The 26,197-nt window shown below is 36.8% G+C and overlaps 1 protein-coding gene across 1 annotated transcript in view; it reads left to right on the plus strand.

Moving 5' to 3' along the window:
• Window positions 1-25,825, plus strand: part of TRHDE (thyrotropin releasing hormone degrading enzyme) — a 398,970-nt gene extending 373,145 nt beyond the window's left edge. The window contains exons 16-19 of the mRNA XM_060025259.1: window positions 3,843-4,010; window positions 4,545-4,685; window positions 10,983-11,064; window positions 23,273-25,825. Coding sequence (XP_059881242.1) covers window positions 3,843-4,010; window positions 4,545-4,685; window positions 10,983-11,064; window positions 23,273-23,416 — 535 coding nt within the window. The 3' untranslated portion in view covers window positions 23,417-25,825. The remainder of the gene's footprint in view (window positions 1-3,842; window positions 4,011-4,544; window positions 4,686-10,982; window positions 11,065-23,272) is intronic.
• The last annotated feature ends 372 nt before the right edge of the window (window positions 25,826-26,197 follow it).

The raw sequence follows: 26,197 nt of genomic DNA on the forward strand, positions 1-26,197 counted from the left end.
TCATAGGCCTCATTTGCACTATTCATAACTGTGAGTTCTGTGGGTTTTTCAGCTCATGCTTTACAAAAACTGAGCTTTTTCATTTGTTCCTGATGACTTTGGTTTATACAAAGAGATCTTAAACTGTCCCCAGAGCAATCATTTTGCTAAAGTGTTGTTAGCGCATCTTTACAAATTTATCAGCAAAAGGGGGTTTCATTAACAATGGAAATCATTAGGAGCCAAGGACCCTTGGCAAGTTCAGTGCTCACCAATCTTGTTTTATTTTCAGTGATGAGTACAAATAATCTTGTGACCTATACATTGATTCTTTATCTGCTGGGTGAGTAAGGAAGATAAGGAGTTGGTTGGGAGGAGATGCTAGAAAAATCTGAGTGGTATTTTCCGGCTAATCCGCTCTGTCCTTGCTCTTCTAAGGAGCCTTATGAATCTTAAGCAAGTGTACCTCCCAGCATCTGCTAATAGCCATTACTTTCTTGAGAGTTTGGGGATTCGTAGCTGAGATCAAGGGCTATTTTTCAGTGGACCATCAACAGGTTTCAGATTATATATGTAAATATATGTAAGTCTCATGTTCATAGTAGTGAAATTTGACGCATCTGCTATGCACAGGGGGACAGCTGCTCATGAGCCTGAAACTTGACCTGCAGTTTCTTCCAGAGCACATCCAAATTATGTGGTCTTTCTCTTGTTTGAGGCTGCCGGTTCAAAAACAGAATTTGCCCCTATTCTGGGCAGCTTTGCTTTCAAAAGCCTCCTTTGCCCAGGACTTTTGTTAGATTCCTTCAGGATGGTCTGTCTGCCATTTCATCCAGCACTTCATTGCTGGGTGCCCTTTCAAGATTTCTTCTCCTTGCTCTGTATATGATCAGCTTGCTACACAGCAGCTCCTTAAATACACCCCCAGCCTATGTCCTTTAAGTCAGCCCGAGGCTGTGTTTTAACAAGTGTCATTTTGATTCTGGTGAACAGAACGGAAGCTTATTGTTGGAAAACCATTCTTGCCACCGTTGAATATTTATCAAAGATGACTGGGGGCTTCCCTGGTGGCGCAGTGGTTGAGAGTCCGCCTGCCGATGCAGGGGACACGGGTTCGTGCCCTGGTCCGGGAAGATCCCACATGCCGCGGAGCGGCTGGGCCCGTGAGCCATGGCCGCTGAGCCTGCGCGTCCGGAGCCTGTGCTCCGCAACGGGAGAGGCCACAACCGTGAGAGGCCCGCGTACCGCAAAAAAAAAAAAAAAAAGATGACTGATTATTAAACTATGGACTTAAAAAAAAGTAATGAAAAACAGAAGGTAGAAGTGACATCTGTGGCCAGTTCAGCACTAAGGGAATTATAGATTGGATGCACTGGTATTACTCTGCAGCCTACTAGTTAGATCCAGGGTTTAGTTGTTCTTACTTTCTATAAGATAGCATTTTATGGAACAACAAAAATCAGCATTCAGTGATAATTACTGATGATTACTACTAACAGAAATCTTAATATCTTATGTTCATCATCATTAGCTATGTCTAAGCTGATAGAAATAGGAAAGACATTCAGGTATAGCCCATCCTGATTCTCAACTTACTATATTGTTGTTATAGTGCAAAATATCCTCTCTCAGAACAGTTTCCTCTCCTGCAAAATGAAGTTTATAATACAGATATCATGATATTATCGTATAGACGAAATAAAATAAGACAGGTAACCTGGAATGTAGTATTGTGCAAAAGTGGTATTTTCTACCTCTGATGCCCCTTTAGCCGGTGTCCAGGACTTGGCACTGACCAACCCATTTATTCATTTGTGTATGCATTTTACACAGTTCAGCATCAGCCAGGAGCAACCACTGAACTGCAAAAATATGGACTGTTGCTAATGACTATCGTATATGACACAAGTTATTTCTAAGGAACATAGTTTAATATCTGCCTTTTTCTTCTTTCTTTTTTTGCCTTTTCTATATTTCCATATGTCTTTCTGCTTGATATTGAGACTGGTTTCATACACAGTAACAAACCTCATTCAGTGGGCTCTATCCCTGAACTCTTTGGTATATTAATTGCTTAAGGAATTTTTTTTAGAACGTAAGCTGTTACTATTAGGTCTAATATGCATTGATCTATGATTTGATGATTTAAGTAAACATTTTCTTGTTAGTTTTTGCAAATTTTTATAGTGATCTCTTGGCCAAAATCATGACAATAATAATACAGTGTTGTGCCCTGTAGCCTGTAATATTTGGAGGGGAAAAAATCATCCTCTTTTCTAGCTCTTGATTTAAAGGAAGATTTTAAACTTTTAACTTATTGCAGTTAGTAAAGATGGATGCATTTTTGTAATATTATGTTGTATCTATCAGGACTGACAGACTCTTCAACATATGGTGGCAATGTTTTCCCTAGTGATTTCAGATGTGCCGTGTGGCAAGCTGGTCATAAACAGAGCAGGGAGAAGAAGGTTTCACCACCCACTGGGAAGACTATTATGGGTACTTTCGTCAAGGGATTCCAGGGCTGAGAGGGAAGACAGGAGAAAGAAGTGAAGCTCTTTTCTGGTTTCTTCTGATGTCTATATTCCTTTTGTTCCTTCAAAAACAAAACAAATCAATCAAACAAACAAAATGCTTGCCTTCAAATACCATAAAGGAAAAAAAGCTTCAGTCAGCAAGATTAAAGTAACTATTCTCCAAACATTTTAATTATTGGTAGGAAGAGACAGAATAATATACTTTTAGCCATTTCTGGGAACCGGGAATTTTGTATGATGGTACTAACAACTCTACACATTTGGTATCCTGATACACAATCTTCAATATCCTGATTGTAGACCTACTTAGCTGCTTAACAGAATAAGATGAAGATCATCCTATTGGTAGTCATTCAGACGCTTCCTCCTGTTTTCCAAATACTCCATTAACCAAAGCAATGTTTTAACCATCAAAGTCTTAAATATTTAAAAGGGATTGTTTCATCTTGTTATCCAGAGAAAACATTTCTTATTATTAACCACATTCAAATTATAAATGAGAAATTTTAATAATAGATTACTAAATATTATACAAAGCAGAAATGCATTTTTAATTTTTTAAGATATTGGAGTGTTCTTTTTTTGTTTTTTTTTTTTTTTTGGAGTGTTCTTTAAGAGAACAGTTTTTTTAAATGTGGGGTATATATCAAAATGTGAAAGAACAATATTTAGTAAAAAATTGCCACGGCGGAGTATACATGAGAATTGCAGCTTATAAATAGCCAAGATTAATTAAATCGAGTAACAGTTTCCCACTGTAACATTTACTTTCTCAAAATTTACTACTTATGTTTTATCTGTTTATTATCTATATTAGTAATCTTCTAGGTTCCAAAATTTGGAGAGCTATTTGAGAAAAATAATTTTAGAAAAAATTGGCTAAGAATTTAGGAGATGTTTCTGTTTTATCCAGATTAGTCAGTCTCTTCATCCACTGCTTTCTCGTGGTTCTTGGGTCTAACAATTCTGAGAGCAAAAGTTTTGATTGATAAATATATGAATGTTGGTGGAAATATAAGGCACCCTGTTTCTATTTTTTTAAGGCTTTATGTTCTTGTTGTTCTTGTTGTTTATGATTCTTGCTTACATAGTTCCAAGAGTGGAAAAATTTTCATTCAAAACTATCTTTAAATAAAATACATTATTTTATTCATTTAGTTGGGAATATTTTTGAATATTGTTACTATATAGAATTATTCTCTTTCAGGTAAATCTAATTAACAAAACCATCTTTTTAAAAACTGACTAGTAGAGCAGCATCTGTCTTTATTTTCAATACTATGAAGCTTTTAATTAACGGAAAACCACCATGGGTTGCTTCTTTAGAATACCACTAAACGTTAGAGACATCGTCTACTGTACAGGAGTTTCACTACTAGATGAGGATGTCTGGGAATTCATATGGATGAAATTCCACTCCACCACGGCCGTTTCTGAAAAGAAAATATTACTGGAAGCCTTAACTTGCAGTGATGACAGGAATTTATTAAATAGGTGGGTCAATTAATTTTTAAAATTCGTGTAATGAGAGTATTCTCTGTTAATCAGACTGTACTGAACTTGTTTTTATTTCCTTAAATACATGCTAGTTACTCTAAAATTTATCTTTCTAGAGCTAAGGAAAACTGCCATATTAATATGACTAAAGCTTGTTGATTTGAAAGGTATACCTTAGTTTCTAACTAATTATTTTATATGTTTTTTCATATATATGTAAGACAATATTTCATTATAAAAAGAAGCATTTATTAAAAAGAATTTTTAAAGTGAGTTTGCATCATCAAACGAAAACTGTGATTTCTCCACCCACAAGATTGTTCTGACTTTAATATATTAATTACAATACTATGAATTTGATCTTCCTCCTTTTATAAAAACAAAATTGTTCTATTGATAAAATTTTTTTAGTAAAGTTTACACTGGACTATTCGTTGAAGACTGTGATAAATTAAATCATGTAATTTTGGTAATTTTATAAGAAATCTTTGTTATTGGACTAAAAATTTCCCCACAATTCTATCCTTAAAGGCTTCTAAATCTATCACTGAATTCTGAAGTGGTGCTGGATCAAGATGCAATTGATGTGATAATCCATGTAGCTCGAAATCCACATGGCCGAGACCTTGCCTGGAAATTTTTTCGAGATAAATGGAAGATATTAAATACCAGGTAAAAATAAGATTTCAATCATTCATACTGGAGTGAGTAAATCAAAGGTGACATATGAGAGATAAAAGCCCTACTTTTTGTGGTAGAACCAAGGTCCAGATAATAGAATTAGATTTTGAAGTAGTCAGCCAAGATGGGTGTTGCCACTCTTGTGAAACTCAGAATTAATTTAACAGTTCTATAACATTATTCATTTATTAAAGATTGATAACCACAATTATATATGGAAATGTGCAGAGTGAAAAGGTTTAGCATTGCAGCTTTCCTGGAAGATCTATCAAACTGTCTTAGGTTGAAGGAATCATCATTAAAACCCTATATCCTGAGTGTGTTGTAGAAAAAAATGATTTATGAATCATATGTAATGGTATTATAACAAGAAAACTTCAATTACTTCTGTAGAATTGTTTAAATTCTTTTAAAAATATAAATATCATAAAACACCTGAAATAAAACCATGATATCGAGAAGGAATATTTGAATGGCTTTATAATTCTAGTTGCAGTAGAATTTATTCCTGAGCCATCTTGCTTCATGTTGAGAATTCAGCCTCAATTTTGGAAAATATTTCGTTATGTATTTAAATATATTATAATAAATGTTAATTTATTACTCTGATAATCTCTATGGTATTTTAAAATTAAATTCATCATAGAGCATGTAAATGCTGCATGTTCTCCAACTTAAATGTCCCCAGACAACATACCTACTGTTCTATCTCTTAAAAACTGGTGTATAAACTTTATTTTTTAAAAGCACATTTTTATTGGTTGACCTTGTATAATAAGTTCAATTTGAATGGATGTGTCATATTAAAACATATTTCTGTCTATAAATATTTCATTGTTAGAAAGCACTGATACTCCTAGAAAGCACATTTTTTTCCCTAGTATTTTCAGCTCAGAAATTGGAATGTTTGAAAGATTAGAGCTTGCTTTGCTGTCACGCACATAGTATAATGAATAGTCAGACACAAGGTGGAATTAATATATATATAAACAAGTATTTCACTTTAAAAAGTATCAGATATCTACCAAATAAACAGTTTCTTTAGGGAGTGGTTTTGTAGATCAGAGCTCAGTGTAATGCATATATAGTTTATAGTCCCTACCAAAAAATGTTTGGTTCCTGATATGCCTGTTTTGTTTCACTGAGAGTCCATGATCTCTAATCAAAACGTAGAAAGATTGAGACAGCATTAAAACCACCTCAGTCTAATGACCTCTTTGTTTCATTAACTGAACATTAATAACAGGGAAAACTCTGAAGAGGGAGGAAGAGGCATTTAGAAACTCAACTTTATGCTCAATTTTTCTGTAAACCTAAAACTGCTCTAAAACTAAAGTCTGTTACTTAAAAAAAAAAAAAAGGTAGAAAGATTGACGCTTCAGCATTTCTACAGACAGGGCAGCGTTTATCCTGACAAATAGGATTGTCTCCTTCATCTTCTACTCCTCTGTCGATCTTTGAACCTGAAAGTTCATGGGGAAACTGTCCAAGGTTCTCCTTGCTTCCTGCCCTGCAGATTCTCCCTAGTTTTAGTTGCCATCAAATCTCGTGGCTTGAATCATTCCCAAATCTACATCTCTAACTCAGGCATTTCACCTAAGCTTCACCCTATGATAGACAATTTCTTGTTGAATCCCCTACTGGGGTAAATCGTCATTTTCCTTTTATCTTCCTTTTCTCAGTAAATATATGGTCATCCACCAGTTGCTCAAGCCAGGCACCTGGAAATCTACATATGGTTGTCCCTTTCCCTTGACATATGTAACAATTAGGCTTGAGGTCTTATAATTTAACAATTCCTAAATGTTTCATGTTTCTTGAATTCTTCCTCTCTTTCCTGCTACCACTGCCCTAGTGAAGGTTCTTATCTCTTGCCAGTACTCTTAACAATAGCCTTCTGTCTCCTGCCTTTATATTTACATCTACCACCACCAGCACCACACACATACACACACTCACACACACTCACACATACACACACATACACAATCTCACACACACACTCACACACATACCTTTTCCCTTTGTCCCAAGAATCTCTCTGAAAGGCAAAAATGATATTTTCCTGCTGTAAAACCTTCAATACTCTGTGCCACACTGAAAATCTAAGTTCCGCTCTTCCTAACCCTTCTACCTCCTATTCTATTATCCTCAGCCTCACAATTTATACACTCAATACCAAATGCATGTAGTCGTCGGCATACACCATGTTGTTTCACACCTCCTTGCCTTTGTTTATGTTGGCTCTCTGCCTAAAATTACTATCTTCCTTGATATTTGGAACTACTCCATACTTAATCTATCTGGCATCATCTCCTGGAAGCCTTTCTGAAGACCCCACAGCTAAAGAGAATTTCTCTGAACGCTGTATAATTTTATTTTCACCACAGTTAGCCACAATAATGGGGAATGATCTGTTTACAATACTACATAGTATATTACCTTCAAGGAAAGGATTGTGCCTTTTTCTTCTTCACATAACTGCAAGCAAAGTATAAGCAAAACACTCTTTGAAGAATTATTCTTATTCCTGTAGAGTAGGCCATTTCTGTAACCACATATTGATCACTAATGATTACTTATATTATTATTAATGTTGGTTTATTTTATTTTATTGATATAACTTTTCCCATGGAATAGTTCAGTGTTAGAATTACAGCAAATTATGATGGTCATACAGTTTAGCTCCCCTCATTTTACAGATGAGAAAACTGAGGTTCCAGAAGGTAAATTACTTAAGTTCCCACAGGTAAGAACAGCATTAGAAAACCTCTTGTAGTGATGACTGGACCTCTGCTTTCAAAAACTCATAATCTTATCTTTAGAGTACTTTTAGTTTTTTTTTTTTTTTTTTTTTTTTATTGAAATGTAGTTCATTTACAATACAGTTCAGGTGTAAAACATAGTGATTCCATAGTTTTATAAGTTACACACCATACAATGTTATTAGATTATTATTGACATTCCCTGTGCTGTACATTATATCCATGTGACTTATTTGTTTTAGAACTAGTATTTGTACCTCTTTTTTTTTTTTTCTTGCGGTACGCGGAACTCTCACTGTTGTGGCCTCTCCTGCTGTGGAGCACAGGCTCTGGACGCACAGGCTCAGCGGCCATGGCTCACGGGCCCAGCCGCTCCGCAGCATGTGGGATCTTCCCAGACCGGGGCACGAACCCGCATCCCCTGCATCGGCAGGCGGACTCTCAACCACTGTGCCACCAGGGAAGCCCTATAACTCGTATTTGTACCTCTTAATCCCCTTCACTTCACTCCACCCTGCTCCCCTCTGACAACCACTAGTTCTCTGTATCTGTGGCGCTGTTTCTGCTTTGTTATATTTTTTCATTTGTTTTTTTCTTAGATTCCACATATAACTGAAAACATACAATATTTGTTTTGCTCTATCTGACTTATTTCAGGTAGCATAATACCCTCTAGGTCCATCCTTGTTATAAATGGCAAGATTCCTTGTTTGTTTGTTTGTCTTGTCTGAGTCATATCCCATTGTATATATAAATGCCACAGCTTCTTTATCCTTTCATCTGTTAATAGACACTTAGGCTGCTTCCATTTCTTGGCTATTGTAAATAATGCCACAGTGAACACAAGGGCTTGTATCTTTTCCAATTAGTGTTTTTGTTTTCTTTGGAAAAATACGCATGAGTGGAATTGCTGGATCGTATGATAGTTCTGTTTTCTCATTTTTTTGAGGAACCTCCATACTGTTTTCCATAGAGGCTGTACCAATTTAAATTGCCCTCAGCAGTGCATGAGGGTTCCCTTTTCTCCATGTACTCACCAACACTTGGTATTTCTTTATTTTTTGTTGACAGTCATTCTGACAGGTGTGAAGTGATATCTCATTGTGGTTTTGATTTGCATTTCCCTGATGATTAGCAATGTTGAGCATGTTTTCTTGTACCTGTTGGCCATCTGTATGTCTTCTGTGGAAGAATGTCTATTCAAGTCCTCTGCCCATTTTTTAAATGGGTTTTTTTTATATTGAGTTTTATAAGTTCTTTATGTATTTTGGATATTATCCCATAATCAAGCATATCATTTGCAAATATCTTCTCCCATTCAGTAGATTGCCTATTCATTTGTTGATGATTTCCTTTTCTGTGCCAAAGCTTTTTAGTTTGATGTGGCCCTATTTGTTTATTTTTGCTTTTGTTGACCTTGCATGAGGAGACAGATCCAAAAAATATTGCCAAGACTTATGTCAAAGAGTGTATGTTTTCTTCTAAGAGTTTTATGGTTTCAACTCTTAGATTTAAGTCTTTAATCCATTTTGAATTTATTTTTGTATATGGTATAAGAACATAGTCCACTTTCATTCTTTTATATATAGTTGTCTAGTTTTCCAATACTATTTATTCAAGAGACTGGTTTTCCCCCATTGTATATTCTTGCTGCCTTTGTCACAAATTAATTGACCAGATGTACATGGATTTATTTCTTTTCCACTGATCCACGTGTCTGCTTTTGTGCCAGTACCATATGTTTTTATTACTATACCTTTGTGGTATAGTTTGAGGTTAGGGTGTGTGATACCTCTAGTGTTGTTCTTCTTTCTCAAGATTGCTTTGACAATTCAAGGTCTTTCGTGGTTCCACACAGATTTTAGGATTATTTGTTCTAATTCTGTGAAAAATGCCTTTGGTATTTTGATGGGGATTGCACTGGATCTGTAGATTGCTTTAGATAGTATGCACATTTTAACAGTATTAATTCTTCTGATACATAGCACTGTATATCTTTCCATTTAATTATGTTGCATTTAACTTCTTTCATCAATGTTTCATAGTTTTCAGAGTACCTGGTCTTTCATGTTCCTTGGTTAAATTTATTCCCAGATAGTTTATTCTTTTTGATGCAGTTGTAAATGGAGTTGTTTTCTTGACTTTTCTTTCTGATAATTCAGTATTAGTGTATAGAAATGCAGCTGATTTCTGTATATTAATTTTGTTTTTGCAACTTTATTGAATTCATTTAGCCTAATAGGTTTTGTTTGTTTGTTTGTTTTTGTGGAGTCTTTCTTTAGGGTTTTCCATATAGTATAATGTCATCGGCAAACAGTGAAAGTTTTACTGCTTCCTTTCCACTTTGGATTCTTTTTATTTCTTTGTCTTGTCTATTTGCTGTGGCAAGAACTTCCAATACTATGTTGAATAAAAGTAGCGAGAATGGGCATCCTTGACTTGTTCCTGATCTTAGAGGAAATGCTTTCATTTTTCACCATTGAGTACGCTGTTAACTGTGGGCTTGTCATATGACCTTTATTATGTTTATGTATGTTCCCTTTATACCAATTTGTTGAGGGATTTTATCATGAATGGATACATAATTTGTTCTCAAGTTCTTTATATAGTTGTATTATGGGCATGTCATAGGAGGAGGTGAGTTCAGGGTCTTTCTACGCAGCCATCTTGATCCTGCCTCCATTTAGTCTAGTGTGCTTTTTTTATTTCAAAGAGTATGATAACCTGTGATAGGTACCTTTAACACAATAGACAATAAATGAAATGAGAAATCTTTCCAACTCACGGATACATAGTGTTCTTTGCCTTGGGTCATGAGTCAAGTAATTATGCTTGTGGTACAAAGATGATGACATTCAAGTGAACAATTTGATGTTTTATTTTAAAACTCACATGAGAAAATGCTGATGTTTTGAGAAATTTGGCTCAGTTTCTAGGAATGAAAAAGGATAATGCCGATGTCAATTCTGACTGACCAGACCAAACGATCTGTGTGACTTACTGCTAATACCCAAGTTTTTCCTGCAGTTCTATTTCTTTTCGTAAGATCCTTCTTCCTTACAGTGATCAAGGTTGCTTTAAAATTAAAACTTTTAGTGAATTCCCTGCCAGTCCAGTGGCTGGGAACTCTGTGCTTCCACTGCAGTGTTTGATCCCTGGTCAGGGAACTAAGATCCCGCAAGCCACGGGGTGTGACCTAAAAAAAAAAAAAAAATTGAAAGTTTTAAAATGTTTCTTTCTCTGGCTTTTTATTGGAAATATAATAGTAATTCCTAAATATAATTTTGGAGGGCTCTCTTTAGACCTCTTTGAAACACTGTGCGCCAAATCAGGATGCATTTGATGGCATCCCATAGCCACAGCTCTTTGCACCTCCCTGACTCCCTAGGGAAGTGGCCTCGAATGGCACTAAGACAACACAGGTCACTTGGAGCCCTTGAGAAGGATTCTTAAAAAATATGCATAGTAGTATTTCCTAATTTACTGCCTGCTTTAACATTAAGACTTTTTTTAATCTTTCAAGGTATGGAGAAGCATTGTTTTTGAATTCCAAACTTATCAGCGGAGTTACAGAATTTCTTAATACCGAAGGTGAACTGAAAGAGGTAAATATTTTAAGATGAGTTCTAATGCCTTTCTTTTATAAACATAAGAAATTACACATTTACTTCAAACATTTCTTTCCAATAGTCATACCCATTCCTTTGAAGCGCATGCGCGTGCGCGCGCACACACACACACACACACCCATGCTAAAGACTTTACGCCATTCATTATTTGCAAAGGTATTTCTAACATATTAGTATTTAATATTAAATTCCCGTGAGAGGTGCTTGAATGCAATGATTCTCAAGTTGGGAGACTCCAAATACACTCCAGAAATATTTGATCCAATCAGCTACCCCTCTATTGATTCTGTGAACCCAGTTTGGGATCCTTGGAACAAAAAAAACTATGCTGTCACAATGACTCAGTATTTGGATACAGAGGACCAAGGTTGCTATTGAGGTACAGAAGTTGAGATTCATTACTTTGTGGTCCGTTCTACACAAAGAATGATAATTGGATATGGTAATAATGCTTCATGCTATTTGGTTTGTTAAATGGAATAAATTCATACATTTGGATGGAAGTGTATCTGGCAACATATATTAATAGTTCGTTTAAAATTCTGCTGGATACAATCACAAGTGAATTTCATTGATGAAACTGAACTTATTTTTTAAGGACTAGTGTCCAGTTTGCAGAGTATCTAACATTTTCTTTTTTCTCTGTTTTATGTCTCTGGAAATTTAAACCAGCTAGTTTTGTGACCATTAATTCACATTTCTAATAGTTAGGGGCATGAAATGGGGGGTGGGATAAGTAGGTAGGAGGAAGGAGCAAAATATTTGACTGATTAAAATGAGTTGGGCTTCAAACATTTATTGCTTTTTAGTCTGCTGCTCAACTCCATTATAAAATATAGCTGAGATTTGGCATTGAGAATCACAGTTTCCTCAGTTTTCACTGACAGAATGCCCTATGCTGTGACCCAGAGCTCATCCCATTGAGCAGGATTCTCCCAGAAGCATCCACCCTGGCACCAACCCTAACATCTCCTAATATTGTCCAATTTTGTATGGTCATCCCCCACGCACTCACTTGGATTCTTTCACACCATGAGCTAAGCTAAGCTAAGTCTCTGATTGATGATTTGAAATTCAATTTTCCCTATGTGTGTTCCCAATGCTGAAGAATTTGAAAGCCCTAGCACATGTTTTACTATATTTATTTATTTATTTTTTGCGGTATGCGGGCCTCTCACTGTTGTGGCCTCTCCCATTGCGGAGCACAGGCTCCGGATGCACAGGCTCAGCGGCCATGGCTAATGGGGCCAGCCGCTCCGCGGCACGTGGGATCTTCCCGGACCAGGGCACGAACCCGTGTCCCCTGCATCAGCAGGCAGACTCTCAACCACTGTGCCACCAGGGAAGCCCTTTACTATATTTTTTATTTTTAATAAAGGACGCTAAAAGGGAAGGAATTCTTTCATATCCATAGGAAAGAGAAAGAGAGAACAATTAAGCTAATGAGTTTATGTATTTAAATGAAGTAGTTTTAATTCTTTGATTTTACATTCAATAATCGGAATGAAAGACTCGTTTAGTGACAACCTGTGCAGTCATTGAAGTGAACTCAGAAGTGAGAGATCTCTCCTCTCCTCCCCTCTCCCCTTCCCTCCTTTTAGCTCCCTTCCTTCTGCCATCTTCCTCTCCCCTTGCCTCTCTCCTGTTCTCTCTCCCTCTTCTGTTCTCTAACTCTGTCTTTCATGTCTTCCTTGCTTCAGTATAATACCCAGCTCATGGAAAAACATCTGTTAAATGGACATTTAAATTGATTTTATCATATGATGGCCATTTTGCTTTACATATTTCACTTACATATTTAAGTTTTTACACTTAATTGCCATTTGAAATGTTCCAAGATACCCCTATAATGAAAGGTGCCATTTGAAAACTGAAACTCAACTGTGGCTTTTATTCCATTATCTGCAAAGCAGCTAACTTCACAATACAGGCTCTCTGTAGCCTGAGTGATGAATCCCTTCATGACACAGATGCTTGCACTGACTTTCCAGTTTACCAACTGCTGCCTGAGGCTTTTCCATACTTTTATTACCTAATCATTGACTGTAGGATTGTGGCCCACTATTGTTGGGTGGGAGGGGGGTTAATTTGTATTGCTGATAACCCCCTTCCATAAATATAAAGGAACTGAGGAAGTTTCAGTCTCATTTTCCCATAACCAATGAGCCTCGTAAGCAGAAAAACCAATACGCTCCCTTTGGATATAGCATATTCTTATATTCAAAAGTTTATAGATCAGAAGTGAATTGGCATCTTTATGAATTCTGAAAACTAATTTGAGATTGTAATGATCCCCATCAACTTTAGGGGCATTCAGCAGAGACACTTACATTGTTCTATGGTCCCTTCCCCAAAACTACATTCTAGTACCTGAAACTGGCAATTTCCTTCTAATTACATAGCTCTAGCAATTTGAACAATATTTCTCCATGAAACAGTACATCACCTCCTTAATTTTAAACGAATGGAAGTACAACCTCATGGAACCTCAGAGGCCCTTGCCATTTTTCCATACTAATGCCCGTTCAGCAATCCTCTTCAGCACTCATTATTTTGGCCTCTTGAACCTTATATACAACACTGTTGTAAAAGAACATAGATCCTGTGCGTTACAGACATCCCATTTACAGTTTTAATGCTGAAAATATAAACCTCATAATCGGGCAATAGCTAATTCAATTCATTTATATAGTTACTAAGAGTATATTGTGTGCTGCACTTTACAAATTATTTTGTGATGTTTAAGGTCTAGAGTACCCTAAATTAAGAGTACTAAATACTAAAATATTTTTAATAGAGAAATTAACAAACATGTCTAGAAATTTTATGCTAAGGAGAACAGGGAACACAAGCAACTCTGACATCTTACTAAATGTTATTTTATAAAAATGTCTAAACTTGCAACATTTTCAAATAAAAGCATAAGATGGCATAAATATTTAGGAAGCACAATAATGAAAACTAATAGCAGCAGAACATCTACCAAAGAGCTGCCAAAATAAGCAGGCTGGAATGCCAAATGCCTTCCATCTACCCCATGCCTCTAAAGTGAGGCAGGGGTCTGGAAGGTGCTGTGACCCTGCCCCAGGACCAGTCAGATGGCTGCTCTGACCACAGGTTCGCCAGAAGAGTTGTGGAGGAGTGTGAGACGTAAGATCAATTTATGACAACTATGGAAAGTGGGCCACTCGTGTTCTGATGAATAAGCTACTCGTAAGATGTATGTGAGTCACCCCAAGCTCCGTGAGCTCACAACGAAGTATTTAGTGCACTTAAATAGTGATTTAAGGAAAGAATCCCTAGAGAACCCCCAGTTACATTTTCTACTGAGAGTTCCCTTGCAGGATAATCTGACCTACTATCTTAACACATTCATAGTCAATCCCATAGTTTGCCTTTGAGGAAGACTTAAGAGTTTTACTTCATGTGTTCAGGCTGGCTTTCTACCTCGTCAAAAGGTCAAAAGGCCAAGAGCACACTCCACAGAGTCAAAGTTGCCAAAGGGTCATTTATCACTATCCGGCATATTCATTCAGTGACTGCCTAGGAAAATATGTAACAATGTGGAACATAGTTTAAAAGAAGTAGATGTGGCAGACTTCCAGGAAGATGGCGGAAGAGTAAGACTCGGAGATCACCTTCCTCCCCACAGGTACACCAGAAATACATCTACGCGTGGAACAACTCCTACAGAACACCTACTGAACGCTGGCAGAAGACCTCAGACCTCCCAAAAGGCAAGGAACCCCCCACGTACCTGGTTAGGGCAAAAGAAAAAAATAAGCAGAGACAAAAGGATAGGGACAGGACCTGCACCAGTGGGAGGGAGCTGTGAAGGAGGAAAAATGTCCACACACTAGGAAGCCCCTTCGCGGGCGGAGACTGCGGGTGGCAGAGTGGGGGAGCTTCAGAGCCGTGGAGGAGACCACAGCAACGGGTGCGGAGGGCAAAGCGGAGAGAGCCGGGAGAGGACTGAGGTTGGCGGCATGAACACAGCCTGCAGGGCGTTAGTGCACTGCGGCTAGCCGGGAGGGAGTCCGGGGAAAAGTCTGGACCTGCCGAAGAGGCAAGACACTTCTTCTTCCCTCTTTGTTTCCTGGTGCACGAGGAGAGGGCATTAAGAACGCTGCTTAAGAGAGCTCCAGAGACGGGCGCGAGCCGCGGCTAAAAGTGCGGAGCCCAGAGACAGACATGAGACGCTAAGGCTGCTGCTGCCGCCACCAAGAAGCCTGTGTGCGAACACAGGTCACTATCCACACCCCCTTCCAGGGAGCCTGTGCAGCCCGCCACTGCCAGGGTCCCGGGATCCAGGGACAACTCCCCGGGGAGAACGCACGGCGCGCCTCAGGCTAGCAACGTCACGCCGGCCTCTGCCGCCGCAGGCCCGCCCCGCACTCCGTGACCCTCCCTATCCCCGGCCTGAGTGAGCCAGAGCCTCCGAATCAGCGGCTCCTTTAACCCCGTCCTGTCTGAGCAAAGAACAGACGCCCTCCGGCAACCTACACGCACAGGCGGGGCCAAATCCAAAGCTGAGCCCCTGGGAGCTGTGAGAACAAAGAAGAGAAAGGGAAATCTCTCCCAGCAGCCTCAGAAGCAGCGGATTAAAGCTCCACAATCAACTTGATGTACCCTGCATCTGTGGAATACGTGAATAGACAACGAATCATCCCAAATTAAGGAGCACTGTGGATGAAAGGCTCTTGGTGCTGCGGCCAGGAATTAGTGCTGTGCCTCTGAGGTGGGAGAGCCAACTTCAGGACACTGGTCCACAGGAGGCCTCCCAGCTGCACATAATATCAAACGGCGAAAATCTCCCAGAGATCTCCATCTCAACACCAGCACCCAGCTTCACTCAACGACCAGCAAGCTACAGTGCTGGACATCCTATGCCAAACAACTAGCAAGACAGGAACACAACCCCACCCATTAGCAGAGAGGCTGCCCCAAATCATAATAAGTCTACAGACACCCCCAAACACACAACCAGACGTGGACCTACCCACCAGAAAGACAAGATCCAGCCTCATCCACCAGAACACAGGCACTAGTACCCTCCACCAGGAAGCCTACACAACCCACTGAAGCAACCTTAGACACTGGGGACAGACACAAAAAACAACAGGAACTACGAACCTTCAGCCTGCAAAAAGGAGACCCCCCAAACACAGTAAGATAAGCAAAATGAAAAGACAGAAAAACACACAGCAGATGAAGGAGCAAGATAAAAACCCACCAGACCTAACAAATGAAGAGGAACTAGGCAGTCTACCTGAAAAAGAATTCAGAATAATGATAGTAAAGATGATCCAAAATCTTGGAACTAGAATAGACAAAATGCACGAATCAGTTAACAAGGACCTAGAAGAACTAAAGATGAAACAAACAACGATGAACAACACAATAAATGAAATGAAAAATACTCTAGATGGGATCAATAGCAGAATAACTGAGGCAGAAGAACGGATAAGTGACCTGGAAGATAAAATAGTGGAAATAACTACCACAGAGCAGAATAAAGAAAAAAGAATGAAAAGAATTGAGGACATTCTCAGAGACCTCTGGGACAACATTAAACGCACCAACATTCAAATTATAGGGGTTCCAGAAGAAGAAGAGAAAAAGAAAGGGACTGAGAAAATATTTGAAGAGATTATAGATGAAAACTTCCCTAATATGGGAAAGGAAATAGTTAAGTCCAGGAAGCACAGAGAGTCCCATACAGGATAAATCCAAGGAGAAATACGCCAAGACACATATTAATCAAACTGTCAAAAATTAAATACAAAGAAAACATATTAAAAGCAGCAAGGGAAAAACAACAAATAACACACAAGGGAATCCCCATAAGATTAACAGCTGATCTTTCAGCAGAAACTCTGCAAGCCAGAAGGGAGTGGCAGGACATATTGAAAGTGTTGAAGGAGAAAAACCTGCAACCAAGATTACTCTACCCAGCAAGGATCTCATTCAGATTTGATGGAGACATTAAAACCTTTACAGACAAGCAAAAGCTGAGGGAGTTCAGCACCACCAAACCAGCTCTACAACAACTGCTAAAGGAACTTCTCTAGGCAAGAAACACGAGGGAAGGAAAAGACCTACAATAACGAACCCAAAACAATTAAGAAAATGGGAATGGGAACACACATATCGATAATTACCTTAAATGTAAATGGACTAAATGCTCCCACCAAAAGACACAGATTGGCTGAATGGATACAAAAACAAGATGCATATATTTGCTGTCTACAAGAGACCCACTTCAGACCTAGAGACACATACAGACTGAAAGTAAGGGGATAGAAAAAGGTATTTCATGCAAATGGAAACCAAAAGAAAGCTGGAGTAGCAATTCTCATATCAGACAAAATAGACTTTAAAACAGAGACTATTAGAAGAGACAAAGAAGGACACTATATAATGATCAAGGGATCGATCCAAGAAGAAGATATAACAATTGTAAATATTTATGCACCCAACATAGGAGCACCTCAATACATAAGGCAAATACTGACAGCCATACAAGGGGAAATCAACAGTAACACATTCATAGTAGGGGACTTTAACACCCCACTTTCACCAATGGACAGATCATCCAAAATGAAAATAAAGAAGGAAACACAAGCTTTAAATGATACATTAAACAAGATGGACTTAATTGATATTTATAGGACATTCCATCCAAAAAAAACAGAATACACATTTTTCTCAAGTGCTCATGGAACATTCTCCAGGATAGATCATATCTTGGGTCACAAATCAAGTCTTGGTAAATTTAAGAAAATTGAAATTGTATCAACTATCTTTTCCGACCACAACACTATTAGACTAGATATCAATTACAGGAAAAGATCTGTAAAAAATACAAACACATGGAGGCTAAACAATACACTACTTAATAACGAAGTGATCACTGAAGAAATCAAAGAGGAAATCAAAAAATACCTAGAAACAAATGACAATGGAGACACGACGACTCAAAATCTATGGGATGCAGCAAAAGCAGTTCTAAGAGGGAAGTTTATAGCAATACAATCCTACCTTAAGAAACAGGAAACATCTAGAATAAACAACCTAACCTTGCACCTAAAGCAATTAGAGAAAGAAGAACAAAAATACCCCAAAGGTAGCAGAAGGAAAGAAATCATAAAAATCAGATCAGAAATAAATGAAAAAGAAATGAAGGAAACGATAGCAAAGATCAATAAAACTAAAAGCTGGTTCTTTGAAAGGATAAACAAAATTGATAAACCATTAGCCAGACTCATCAAGAAAAAAAGGGACAAGACTCAAATCAATAGAATTGGAGAAGTAACAACTGACACTGCAGAAATACAAAAGATCATGAGAGATTACTACAGACAACTCTATGCCAATAAAATGGACAACCTGGAAGAAATGGACAAATTCTTAAAAATACACAACCTGCCGAGACTGAATCAGGAAGAAATAGAAAATATGAACAGACCAATCACAAGCACTGAAATTGAAACTGTGATTAAAAATCTTCCAACAAACAAAAGCCCAGGACCAGATGGCTTTACAGGCGAATTCTATCAAACATTTAGAGAAGAGCTAACACCTATCCTTCTCAAACTCTTCCAAAATATAGCAGAGGGAGGAACACTCCCCAACTCATTCTACAAGGCCACCATCACCCTGATACCAAAACCAGACAAGGATGTCACAAAGAAAGAAAACTACAGGCCAATATCACTGATGAACATAGATGCAAAAATCTTCAACAAAATACTAGCAAACAGAATCCAACAGCACATTAAACGGATCATACACCATGATCAAGTGGGGTTTATTCCAGGAATGCAAGGATTCTTCAATATATGCAAATCAATCAACGTGATACACCATATTAACAAATTGAAGGAGAAAACCATATGATCATCTCAATAGATGCAGAGAAAGCTTTTGACAAAATTCAACACCCATTTATGATAAAAACCCTGCAGAAAGTAGGCATAGAGGGAACTTTCCTCAACATAATAAAGGCCATATATGACAGACCCACAGCCAACATCGTCCTCAATGGTGAAAAACTGAAAGCATTTCCACTAAGATCAGGAACAAGACAAGGTTGCCCACTCTCACCACTCTTATTCAACATAGTTTTGGAAGTTTTAGCCACAGCAATCAGAGAAGAAAAGGAAATAAAAGGAATCCAAATTGGAAAAGAAGAAGTAAAGCTGTCACTGTTTGCAGATGACATGATACTATACATAGAGAATCCTAAAGATGCTACCAGAAAACTACTAGAGCTAATCAATGAATTTGGTAAAGTAGCAGGATACAAAATTAATGCACAGAAATCTCTGGCATTCCTATACACTAAGGATGAAAAATCTGAAAGTGAAATCAAGAAAACACTCCCATTTACCATTGCAACAAAAAGAATAAAATATCTAGGAATAAACCTACCTAAGGAGACAAAAGACTTGTATGCAGAAAATTATAAGACACTGATGAAAGAAATTAAAGATGATACAAATAGATGGAGAGATATACCATGTTCTTGGATTGGAAGAATCAACATTGTGGAAATGACTCTACTACCCAAAGCAATCTACAGATTCAATGCAATCCCTATCAAACTACCACTGGCATTTTTCACAGAACTAGAACAAAAAATTTCACAGTTTGTATGGAAACAAAAAAGACCCCGAATAGCCAAAGCAATCTTGAAAACGAAAAATGGAGCTGGAGGAATCAGGCTTCCTGACTTCAAACTATACTACAAAGCTACAGTAATCAAGACAGTATGGTACTGGCACAAAAACAGAAATATAGATCAATGGAACAGGATAGAAAGCCCAGAGATAAACCCACGCACATATGGTCACCTTATCTTTGACAAAGGAGGCAGGAATGTACAGTGGAGAAAGGACAGCCTCTTCAATAAGTGGTGCTGGGAAAACTGGACAGCTACATGTAAAAGTATGAGATCAGATCACTCCCTAACACCATACACAAAAATAAGCTCAAAATGGATTAAAGACCTAAATGTAAGGCCAGAAACTATCAAACTCTTAGAGGAAAACATAGGCAGGACACTCTATGACATAAATCACAGCAAGGTCCTTTTTGACCCATCTCCTAGAGAAATGGAAATAAAAACAAAAGTAAACAAATGGGACCTAATGAAACTTAAAAGCTTTTGTGCAGCAAAGGAAACCATAAAGAAGACCAAAAGACAACCCTCAGAATGGGAGAAAATATTTGCAAATGAAGCAACTGACAAAGGATTAATCTCCAAAATTTATAAGCAGCTCATGCAGCTTAATAACAAAAAAACAAACAACCCAATCCAAAAATGGGCAGAAGACCTAAATAGACATTTCTCCAAAGAAGATATACAGAGTGCCAACAAACACATGAAAGAATGCTCAACATCACTAATCATTAGAGAAATGCAAATCAAAACTACAATGAGATATCCTCTCACACCAGTCAGAATGGCCATCATCAAAAAATCTACAAACAATAAATGCTGGAGAGGGTGTGGAGAAAAGGGAACCGTCTTACACTGTTGGTGGGAGTGTAAATTGATACAGCCACTGTGGAGAACAGTATGGAGGTTCCTTAAAAAACTACAAATAGAACTACCATATGACCCAGCAATCCCACTACTGGGCATATACCCTGAGAAAACCATAATTCAAAAAGAGTCATGGACCAAAATGTTCATTGCAGCTCTATTTACGATAGCCCAGAGATGGAAACAACCTAAGTGCCCATCATCGGATGAATGGATAAAGAAGATGTGGCACATATATACAATGGAATATTACTCAGCCATAAAAAGAAACAAAATTGAGCTATTTGTAATGAGGTGGATAGACCTAGAGTCTGTCATACAGAGTGAAGTAAGTCAGAAAGAGAGACAAATACCGTATGGTAACACATATATATGGAATTTAAGAAAAAAAATGTCATGAAAAACCTAGGGGTGAAACAGGAATAAAGACACAGACTTACTAGAGAATGGACTTGAGGCTATGGGGAGGGGGAAGGGTAAACGGTGACAAAGCGAGAGAGAGGCATGGACATATATACACTACCAAACGTAAGGTAGATAGCTAGTGGGAAGCAGCCGCATAGCACAGGGAGATCAGCTTGGTGCTTTGTGACCGCCTGGAGGGGTGGGATAGGGAGGGTGGGAGGGAGGGAGATGCAAGCGGGAAGAGATATGGGAACATATGTATATATATAACTGACTCATTTTGTTGTGAAGCTGAAACTAACATACCATTGTAAAGCAATTATACTCCAATAAAGATGTTAAAAATAAAATAAAATAAAATAAATAATAATAAAAAAATAAAAGAAGTAGATGTAATTTGTTTTCCTGATTGACCTATATTATGTAAATAACGCCACTGTAATACACAGATGTAATTACAAATGTACACTGTAATGTACATATTTTTGTAATAAATTAAAATGCAAAATTCAAAATATAGATCAAAATGTACTATTTGTTGCTTTAGGAATATAGATTGAATGAATCTGAACATAAATATATAAATACAAATGAATCACTGGATGAGTTAGTTAAGTTTAAAAATATGATTCAAATGCTTTCATTAGACTTCCTTTTTATCTATGTGTACATGTCACAGGTATACGTGTGTGGCACAGTGCCTAGAATATTGAAGGTTTCAATAAATTCTAGTCTTTCCCTTCATCCTCTTTCTTTTGTATGTGTAAATCTGGTCAGGTGTGAGATCAGTTTTAAGGATAGCACTGATAAATCTTTGTTACATAATACGTTGAATATTTTGTATGTTATTAAAGCATAGTGAATTTGAAGTCTTATAAAGAACATAGCTCTGAGATATAGTTATCCACTGCTAATGCTGCAGGGCACCAGGTTTTGTAGGAAAGTAGAGGATAAACTTTGAAAAAAACCATCAGTATCATGTAATCAAAGTAATACTGTCATAAACAAACCAAGCTACCCATGAACCAATTTCTAGATGAATTCAGGAAGGTATAATTAACTCCATTTTAATGACTCCCCTGCCCCCGTATCTCCCTATCCCTGAGTCAAGCTTGATGACATTTCTCTCCTGGCATATTCTCCATGTGGTGCCCACCATGTGATGAATCACACCCCACACTAATTACACAGTATAACACTTCTGTGTTGCAAGTTGATTTTTCACATTTGTCTATTAGCATTGCAATTGTTGGTTGGTTGACAGTTTCTTAAAACATATCAAACAGAGAGAAAATCTGCTAGTATTTAATCTTGAAATAAAATCCTTGAGCATTCCTAGTGTATGTGGACTCTCTAGAGAAAATCTTCTATCCATAAAATCATGACAAAACATTTAAAAATTTTAACTTTTTAATTAAAGCTCAAATTCTCTAGCTAAATGAATCGACATTCCTCCTTCATTCTTTCTAAATCTAGTTGCTCAGGTGATTGCAGTGTCATTTATCATCCAGTTTTCATAGCATCATTACTTTTTTTTCCACTGCCCAATAATTTTGATATTTCTTTGCTATCAAAGATAGTGTCAGGCACTCATACTATTTATTTAGAGAATATGAATAATTTTCTCTCTAAGCACAAAAAGTTAACTTTAATCCTTATATTCATTTTAAGGCTATTTATTACATTAGATAGCTTTGTAATTAGAACTAGTCTTTACCACAATCCCATCAACCTATTATGAAAAGACAAATTAAATATGTCTATTTTAATATTTATTTATGAAACAAGAAGCTGAATTTGAAGCTACTTAAACTGTAATGTCCATTCTTTTTTTCCTTTCAGTTCCAAAAGAAATTACATTACACCTAGAGGACACAATCTGTTTTATTCCATTTCATTACTAAGCTCACTCCACATATTAAATATACCTTCTGTAGTGACTGTGACACTTTTCTTCAAATAGATTCTTGTTTATATGTGTTGGACATGAGTTGTTTTGAAGACATGTGTATTTACTATTTTTTAATTATATTTTTTATTGAAACGTAGTAGAAATACAATATTATGTTAGTTTCAGGTATACTATATAATGGTTTGACGTTTGCATACATTATGAAATGATCACTATGATAAGTCTAGTAACCGTCTGCCCCCATAGGAACTTATTAGAGTATTATTGACCATATTCCTTATGCTGTCTATTTACTATTTTAATATTTCTATTTCCAGCTAAGGAACTTCATGAAGAGCTATGATGGAGTAGCTGCTGCCTCTTTCTCAAGAGCCGTGGAAACTGTCGAAGCCAATGTACGCTGGAAAATGCTTTATCAAGATGAGCTTTTCCAATGGTTAGGAAAAGCTCTGAGACACTAATGTGTGTCTCTTAAAAACAATTTGACTCAGAATTTTGTGAGAAGACCTGCGTTGTGTGGAATGAGGAAAATGGCCAGATTTTCAGTGTTAACGTGTGGGAGGAAATTTTTTTTTTTTAATTTTTGGTTTTGGGGGATTTTTTTTGTTTCATTCATTCTGTTTTGTTTCTCTACTGGGTGTTCTTCTCTAAAGAAACTCTTGCAAGTGCAACTAGCCATGACTGCTTCAGCTATACATTCCTCACTGTACAGGACCAAATATGATAGTGGTGCATGTTGACGTTGCAGTCAGTATGGAAAAAACATATTCAGAATATTTTGTGCATGGTTGTATGGCCCTGCCTGTGTTCTAGCATGCTTATTTAAAATGTCCAATGTTGTATGTGAATATATGTTACATCGGGATTAACATTATGCAAAAGCACAAAGATTATCTGTGACAGTCAGTGATGCAATGAAAGAAAAACTAAAACAGGGAATTATATTCTTAGTCCTGGGCAATGTGAGAAGTGAAATAGCCCTTTAAGTGACTGGTGTCACTTATTTCAGCACTTGGATTGTCTTTCAATGATTATTGTACTGCTAACTCATTTTCTTTGAGTTAAAGCTGTGTATACGTTAAAAAACGCATATAGGTAGTGTATGCATATGTATATGTACATAGGGAGGCCCCATATGTATATAGTATGTTGTACACTGCATTTGTGCAGACTCTGTTCAGCTCAAAGAAAATTTATCTCTTTTTATAAACTTACGCAAACTTTGGAAAGGCTTCAAAGAATTTATCTCAACACTATCCTTCCTGACAATTTCCTAAATTTCTCAACTGTTATAGATTTTTTCATCTACTTCCTGAATGGTCTATTCTATACATAAAAATGAATTTAAACAAAATTTATGTACAAACGCTCTGCTAATTTTCCTAAGTGGCAACCTCACATCGTAAATATATATTCTGTCATCATTTTGGTCCAGCTTCCTATTGGATAAAACAGTTATGTATACTTAATGATTATCAGTGCTGAGAAAGTGTTTCTTTTCCATCTTGTTTCTCTATCTCATGTTGGGTGGTGCAGAGAGTTAAAAACTCTTCCTGTGTGTTGATCTTTGTGTCTGTGTGAATCTAATCTTCCATTAAGCGACCATACCTCAAATGGATTCTTATGACTTTTGATGCCAGGTGTGCCATTTGTCAAGATGAAAAGTTTCTTTTCTTGAGCAAAGCTTTTCTTTTAGTATTGACAGCTCTGTTCTACCTGGGAATTTTGAATAGTCTTTCCCTGGCTGTATTATGGAACACAAGTGTTTTAAATGGTATTCTCACACAGTAGGCCAGCTCTCCAAACGTTGCTTAGATGCTCAAAAATGAACATATTTTAAGTTTACCATTATGAAATGCAGATATAACTAACTGTACATAAGCCAAATGTTTGTGGACCACTTTATGTTTTCCTGAGGTTTTCCGCTCCTCTACATCTTCTTGCAAATCATTGAAGGAAACGTTCTAACTCTAATAGTCACTGAACATTGGGGGAAAAAAGTAGGTATTTTAGAAACTGGAGCCATAGATTTATTATAGGTTTGTAGTAAAGAGGAACAATTTAATAATCCATAGAACAAGTATCACCTAAGGTTGAATTTTATCTTTTTAGCAATTAATACCTATTACTCATACCTAAATTTTTCAGCCCTTCAATTAATATATTAATTTTAGATACTCTATGTGTTGTTAACACAGAGTAATGCTTAGTATAAAATCTAAAGGTCATGCCACCTATCTGAAGTGATGAAATTTAATATAATTTCAAACATGTGTGAAACCCTTAAGGGGTAAGTTCTGAAACATAACAATAATAAAGATCACACTGTCATGCAGGTTGAAAACACGTACTGTATCACCATGGGATTCATGTAATAGAAAAGATAAAAAATTAGAGGTGGATGTCTTGTTTTATGTCATGAATTACTGAAAACTCTTAATAGTTGTGACATTCTTTTGAATGAAATCACCATTTCCAGCTATGAGTTAGAAGGGATTTTATAGTTCTTTTTTCCTCTGCACTGTTAATAATCTTAATCTTCTTTCAGTATTTTAGTGGCCTTGAACAACTGGTTTAGCTATGATGTCAAATCCTAAGTGTATAATTATGTGCAATGTTCAATACCTCATATAATACTTGTTCAACAGTATAGTGGTATCAATAGCATTGAGATGGAAGTTTTGTTCTACATATTTTTCAATAATTTATCCTTTCCAATGTTGAAGATTATATCAGGCATTAACATTTTTTAGTTGTTTAAATAAGTAATATTTTCAAAATAATAAAATGACCAATGACATCTCCTGGAATATTCTGTAAAATGTAGTTAAGTTATAAAATTCTATTTTCTACATAGAGTTTTTATCTTTTTTCTCTTCTTTGTCTGTTTTACAAATCATATACATGCATGAAATAACAAATAGTTGAAAGTGTCCAAAATCTAGGCTTAAAAAATTACTGTGCCATTATATGTACAACAGCAAAACTTGGTTTCAATTAGGAAGGACTAAATATTTACTGAATATTTAGTAAATATTCTGAAGCACTAAATATCTCTAGGTAACCTGTAAATAAAAAGTTTTCCCCATTTTTACACATTTTCCCTTAAAATATTCCTATAATCTTTAAAGTGTTTTTACATATGCAAGCACAACCTCTAAGTTTAATATCTACAATGCTAGGTTTATTCTTCAGTTTCAATAACATGGATTTTACCTGGGAGTTAAACTCACTTTCGTTTA

This window comes from Delphinus delphis, chromosome 11 (genome assembly GCF_949987515.2).
Source record: "Delphinus delphis chromosome 11, mDelDel1.2, whole genome shotgun sequence".
Classification (NCBI taxonomy): Eukaryota; Metazoa; Chordata; class Mammalia; order Artiodactyla; family Delphinidae; genus Delphinus; species Delphinus delphis.